A 6,862-nucleotide genomic window follows, 5' to 3' on the forward strand; every position below is an offset into this window, starting at 1 on the left:
TTTTGCATGCGCTGCCCATTCCTCCAAGTACGAAACGGAAGACAAAGAGAAGACGACATGCAGGTGTAGCTCATATGCTAACGAAATGTGATAACAGACGGTAAAAGCAATTGACTACTTAGTTACAAAGCCATTAGTAGAGAGCCAATCGCGATGGGCATTGCTATCAGCAGTTATCGTGAATACACGTGCATGCACAAACACTAACCAAACGTGTAAAATCCTGATTGGAGGATAGAGAGGCAGCGGTTTCCTTTGAGTGGCGAATGTCTCCAGCTGGTCTTCCCCGCCGCGAGGGGAGACGACCGGCTGGACACTCGAGCCTAATGCAGTCTACATGACAACTAAGATTGCTAAATTTTATTGTTGCTAAAATAGAAACGTGTTAGTAAGACTGGACTAAACGGAAGACGTTATCGTACACGTGTCCCGTACTTCAAGTCAACAACTCGTTTTCTAGGAAATGGTGCAAAAATCGAATATTGCAAAGGTTGGCCTGCCATAGGTTATATATATATATATATATATGCCTAGGAATCGCTAGATGAATAAAAAACTTAAAAGCAAAGGCTTACAACACCGGGTGTTCCTAGGCGGTCTCCCATCCTAGTACTGACCCGGCCCGACTCCGCTTGACTTCGGTGATCAGACGAGAACCGGTATATTCAGAGTGGTATGGTCGTAGGCAATGAAGATAACAAAGTGTAGACTACTTATAGTATTCAAAGCAGAGTTTGTAGAAACTTCAATTCTATGGATTTCATGTTGTGATCTAATTAAAAGAGTAAAGACATCATTTTGTAATGTCTTTGGCACGCGCAAGTGGGGGTATCAAGAATGAGCTATTATTATAGCGCTGCTGGCTAAATACATCACTGAAGTATCACGTGACCATACACTACATTACATCACTCCCCCTCTAAAAAGTGTCTAAAATACCCTTCTCTAATTAACTTAATTAGCGAATAGACTTAATCAGAGTCCATACTAGAATCAATGTCAGAATCCATTAGGTAATCTCCGTATCGCTGTGGGCGACGTCGATTGCGGACGGGACGTTGGATTCGAACTGCATCATCACCATTGTGGTCTTCACCCATACTGTCTTCGTTATCATTCTCCAGTTGGTCCATATCGTCATTGCTGCCATTCTCCGGTTGGTCAACGCCTCCTGAACAACATTCCCATTCCTTGGACCCTACATCCCGTCCAGGATCCGTCTTATCGTGTTGGAGATTATCAATCGGTTGACATATCACTTCCGATGTGAGATGTACGGGCCTTGACTTGTGTGGTTTCATCCGATCGTGATGAACAGAAATAACTTTCTTTCCGCGACATCTTTGCAGCAAATAGACGACATCTGACTAGGGTTGAACTATTGTATAGGGACCTGTCCACCTGGGAGACAGTGATCGAGACTTCTTCACCCGTCGAGACGTTGCTGTTATCCACTTAAAAAAAGTTGTTGTCTAGCTTCCTTCATCTGCTTGTATCTACTTTCGACATTAGCGTACATTTCTGCAACTTTCTCCTGTTCTTGGTCAGCATACACGGTAGGTAGTTGATGTTCATCTGTTGACTCAGAATATACCAGATCCGCTGCTACGTGTAACATAGTTCTTGGGGAATCTTTGAAAACGATTCTATAAGGTGTATCTCCCATGGTTTCGTGGTATGCTGTATTGTGAGCAAATTGTGCCGCAAAGAGATGGTCATACCGATCTCGTTGATGTGACGCAATCATCTTAGACAAAGATACACCCAGAGAGCGGTTAAGACGTTCAACAGATCCATTAGCCTGTGGATGATAAGGTGTCGAAAACGAATGTCGAATACCGTATTGTTTGCAAAATTCTTTAAAGACACGACTTACAAAACAAGGACCATTATCTGAATGAAAATGTGTTGGAATACCATACCTTCCAATCCATTCTTGTAGTTTCTCACAAACTTCATCGGCTGTTTGTCTCCGTATGGCACACATTTCTGCATGCTGCGAGAAGGCATCTTGTATAACAAAAATGCATTGATATCAGCCGTCGGTTTTCGGTAGAGGACCTTTGATGTCCATTTCGATAACCTCAAATGGTTTTGCTGATGACGGTCTTTCCAACAGGGGAGCTCGAGCTTTAATGTTGACAGGCATTCTTTCAGCACAAACAGTGCAAGATTGCGTGTAGTTTTCTACATCTTTACGAACGGTTGGCCACCAAAAACTACTCAAAACCCGAAGCAAAGTTTTCTTAGAACCCTGATGACCTGCCAAATGTTCATCGTGCGCCAGTCTGAGAACCTCTGGAATTAACTTTGATGGTACCACAATTTGTGATCCCACAATTTGTGATAACACAATTTGTGATCCAACTCCAGGATTTGTTCTATACAGAATATCAGTTGAAGAAATGTGTAATTCTTCTTTAAACAACTGCTTCATGTCCAAAGAGAAGCTTGCAGCGGAAGCAGAAATATTCTTTTTCAATTAGTCGTACACTTTGTTAAGCAACGGGTCTCTCTTTTGTGCTTCCTTGAACTTATCTGCTGACCATACATCTTCAGCCCAGGCAACACAATTTTGTGATAACGATCTAACAGCACAGTCGGGAATTATCTTGTCGACTGCACAATATTCTATGTCGTTTTCGCACCAGTACTCATCCTGATGTTCCAAACGACTCAAAGCGTCGCCACTTTATTTGTTTCACCATTTATATATTCTACACTAAACGAGTACTCTTCCAGCTCCGCAATCCACCCGGCTCTTCGACCCCAAGGGTCTTTAACAACCGATCTAAATTGGAGGGGACGATGATCAGTTCGTACTATGAACCTCATTCCAATCAAATGGTGTCGAAAATGTCCTACCGCCATAACTATAGCGAGAAACTCACGGTCATAGGTAGAATACTTCCTTTCTGTTTTGGTCAGAACTCTGCTAAAATAAGCTACAGGTCTCACACCGTCTGGAGTGCTTTGTGCTAATTCGGCTCCAATTCCTACCGTTGAGGCATCCGTTGTAAGTATAGACATCTGAGATGGGTCAGGATGAGCTAGCACCGGAGCAGACATTATCTTGTTTTTCAAAGTAACAAACGAACTGTTGCATTCAGGAGACCAATGAAAAAGTTTGTCACCTTCTAATAACGACTTAAATGGTTTAGCAATTGTTGAATATTTCGGAATAAAACGTCGGTACCAACCGGTCATACCCAAAAATGACTTGACCTCTCTAATTGAACTCGGTCTCTGAATTTTGGCAATCGCCACTGTCTTTTCTGATTTTGGACTAAGGCCATTTGCACTCACTCTATATCCGCAAAAAACAACTTCAGTCATACCAATCTCACACTTTTTTCCATTGACTCTCAATCCATGACTTTGTAATGTCTGAAGGACTTGTTCTAGACGTCCTAAATGTGAATGAAACGAGTCAGAGAAAACACACAGATCATCCATATATAGCACTAGCTGTAATGGTGACATATGACCTAAGATTGAATTCATCCTACGGAAAAGTGTAGCTGGTGCTCCCTTTGTCCAAATGGCATTCTGTTGAATTCCCATAATCCGGATTGTGTACTAAAAGCAGTCTTTTCTTTATCTTTCTCTGCAATAGGTATTTGGAAATAGCCATGCGCTAAGTCGATTTTACTAAAAAAACGTGCTCCAGCCATAGATTCAACAGCTTCTAATAGATTTCCCGTGGGAGTAGCCGTATCCTTAGTTCTCGCATTTAGAGCTCTATAATCAAACGTAAAGTTCCATCATTTTTCGTACCGGACATACTGGTGCAGCAAACGCAGACGTTGAAAGACGTATAACTCCTTGTTGGTGAAGATTTCTTACCTCTTCTGCAACTTCCGCTCTCCACTTTTGTCGGCAATCTACGAGAGCGGCATGTCACAGGAGCATCATCTGTTAACGGAATTGTATGCTCCATTCCTTTTGCACTTTCCTCATTTCCTTCATATGAAAATACGGTACGATAACGCTTGAGCAATCTTTCTAACTGAGTCCTAAAAGAAACATTTCACAGCCGCGTAAATGACAGAGAAATGTCATCATGTAGGATATGTGGCTATAACTAGAGCATGCAGTCGTTCGCGTTCGTTGCCAACGGATATCACATTTATACCTTTAGAGTTTTATGTTGTCTCTGTTAAATGCAATCAAATGAAGCATGAAAGAACGTATTACCGTATTTCTTGAATTAATGTCAACGACTGATATTTTGGAGAGCACGTGCTCCTAGCAGGTCACGCCACTGATCCAAATTGTATACAACAGACAGCATGCACAATAACTACAGTGCATGTGTACGTCAACAAACACAAGGCGAGATCCGTCTAGACGTCATTCGTATCGGTATCTCGATCAGATGTTTACTTGTTTCCAGTTTCTTTAGTAGCTAGATATGTTGGTAACATCAACTCTGTATTTGTAACATTTAATTTTATGCAATTTATTTTATAATTTTCCAATTTTTGATTTTAGGTTTTTATTGGTCGATTTCTTCAAGATTTGACTGTTAAACAAGGAATTTTCTAAACGAAATTGCAATCAAAAAGCGAAAGAAGAATGGATAACAAAACAACAAACCTACAGCACCGGGTGTTCCCAGGCGGTCTCCCATCCTAGTACTGACCCGGCCCGACTCCGCTTGACTTCGGTGTTCGGACGAGAACCGGTATGTTCGGAGTAGTATGGCCGTAGGCGATATCGAGTAGAGACTGTAAGCTACTTATGCATGCATGGTAGCTAAAGCAAACTTGCGGAAGCCTCTAATTAGAGAACTTTTTCAAATGTGATATATAGAGCAATCAGAAAAAACTGGAATTGCAGTTTTATTATACCGTCCGTGCAAAAAGATTTTCATGGCTCGCGGCGATGGTCAAAAGTAGATGGCATCTCGATGACAATAGAATCTAGAAGACCAATTCAGTGCAAACGACGTTGACAAATTTAGCATTTCGCAATCTAGAAAGTAATATAGGTCTAGCTATATTTTTTTAATTAATAGATACAAACATCTGTGGAGAAAGTACCGTGGAATGCAAGCAAATTATTAGGTAGCGGAGCCGCAGGAGATTCCATTGTCCGGTCAATCGGGTTGTCGACCGTAATTATCTAGAATTATTTAAGAAAAGAATTGATTGATAGGCTTCTGCATGCTTTTTTGATGCAGTCTTCTTTGACTCTGCAGTTGGCGGATAGCGACGTCTCAAATAGTGATGTGGCCATGCGCTCTTTAAGCGTACACAACTTCTTGACACTGCTTTTATCATACTGAAATAATGATGTGTATTGTCATAGACATATAGTTAACGTCGTCGTCGATCGTCAACATACTACTCTGAGATTAGAAGAACTGTCACTGTTTAGTAACTTATAATAATTACAGTTCTGCTTGAAGCGAAGTGACACACCCAAAATGTTGGGGGTGCTATAGCCTCCTGCAGCTTCCACCCCTACCCCACCCTACCCCACCCTACCCCACCCTACCCCGGGCCCCAGCCTCCACCTTCTGAGCTGTAGATCATCTTGCCGTTAAATAGGCTTTGTATGTAAGTTCACAAATTGCCATTTTGTGCATCTTGTGAGAGACTTTGCCTGCGTAGAGACGCGTAGGAAGCCATTTCTTGAGTACGGCTTCTCGAGGGTAAGAGACTGCTGTACAAGCTGAAGTCGTCTGATTCACACTCTGAACGGATACACGTGGAATGAAAAGGCAGACTACTCATTGCCCAGCGATGGAAGTCTTATCAGGTGAAGATCAGGGGTAACCGAATGTGACGCACTGTGTGGCTAAAATATATCAATAGTACTACTTTCCCCCAATCTAGCGTTCTTGAACTGTGGAACTGTGTATCTTATCAAACTAGAGTCAGTAAAAGTTCGTCTAGCCTATTCAACCATTCATGGAAGGCGGTGACCTCATGAGCTTACATCACTTGATGTACCTTGGCCTGATTTTTGGCTTGCTATACAGAGTAATAATCTTGGCTGTTGGTTAAATTCAACTCCACACTGTATCAAGCACATTTCTCAACACAAAAATTTGTGTAACACTTGATTTTATCATTTGCCAGTGTGTTCAGCGATTCCTTGCAACTCTGACTTTGCTGATGCAAGGTCTTACTCGAGAACTCTAATCTTGTTTTGAAGTTCCAGTCTTTCATTTGCTTGCTGTTCAATTATCCGATGTAAACCATCAGCTTCAGCCTCGGTGACATTTCGAAAATCAACATCTTCACTTCTATGTGATCACTAGTTAGACTGTAGATACACGTCTTGATCAACTGCACCTGCAAAAGAGGTAAACAGCCTCTGCTTTCTGATTTAGACATTATAGCTATGGAATAGCTGGTGCGTGTGTGCCGTGTTACTTTAGACATAACTGTTGCTGGGAATTGTAGACTGGCAGCTAGTGCTAATAAGGACTGTAGTGTACGTGAACTCTATTCTGGTCCGCGTCAGTACCTATCGAGTGCAAATTATCACAGTAGCATCCTCGACTTGGCCAATAACATATATACATAAGTAAGCTGGACTGCCCAGAAACAACGCGAAACGTTCTACATGTCTGGTCACGCCAAATGGGTTCCCAGGTGGCATGATTTTACTCGCTAAAACTAATCCATCACTAGACAATAAGTAGTCTGTGCTTCCACTCCACGTATATCTGTTCAGATTTTGAATCAGGCGACTTCACCTTGAACAGCAGTCTCTTACCCTCGAAGAGCCGTACTCAAAAATGGCTTCCTACTTGACATTGGCATGTCACTGAGTTACGTACAACCATTTAGTCGCATGCACACTTCCATGAAGCCACCTGCACGCGCCTTGTGCTTACGTATCTTGC

General features: G+C 42.0%; 1 protein-coding gene and 2 non-coding genes across 3 annotated transcripts; all 3 read right to left on the reverse strand.

Annotated features, from left to right (window-relative positions):
- Positions 1–568: 568 nt before the first annotated feature.
- On the reverse strand, positions 569–687 carry LOC134185132 (5S ribosomal RNA). Its single transcript, XR_009970751.1, has one exon. It is a non-coding gene; the product is annotated as a 5S ribosomal RNA (ribosomal RNA).
- A 284-nt stretch (positions 688–971) lies between these two features.
- On the reverse strand, positions 972–2,010 carry LOC134184670 (uncharacterized). Its single transcript, XM_062652416.1, has 3 exons — positions 1,923–2,010; positions 1,518–1,857; positions 972–1,341 (listed from the first exon to the last, which is right to left on the reverse strand). Exons 1-3 carry the CDS (start codon positions 2,008–2,010, stop codon positions 972–974), a joined length of 798 nt encoding a protein of 265 aa, XP_062508400.1.
- A 2,586-nt stretch (positions 2,011–4,596) lies between these two features.
- On the reverse strand, positions 4,597–4,715 carry LOC134185130 (5S ribosomal RNA). The gene has a single exon (XR_009970749.1). It is a non-coding gene; the product is annotated as a 5S ribosomal RNA (ribosomal RNA).
- Positions 4,716–6,862: the final 2,147 nt, after the last annotated feature.

The sequence above is a fragment of the Corticium candelabrum genome, chromosome 9 (genome assembly GCF_963422355.1).
Source record: "Corticium candelabrum chromosome 9, ooCorCand1.1, whole genome shotgun sequence".
Taxonomy (NCBI): domain Eukaryota; kingdom Metazoa; phylum Porifera; class Homoscleromorpha; order Homosclerophorida; family Plakinidae; genus Corticium; species Corticium candelabrum.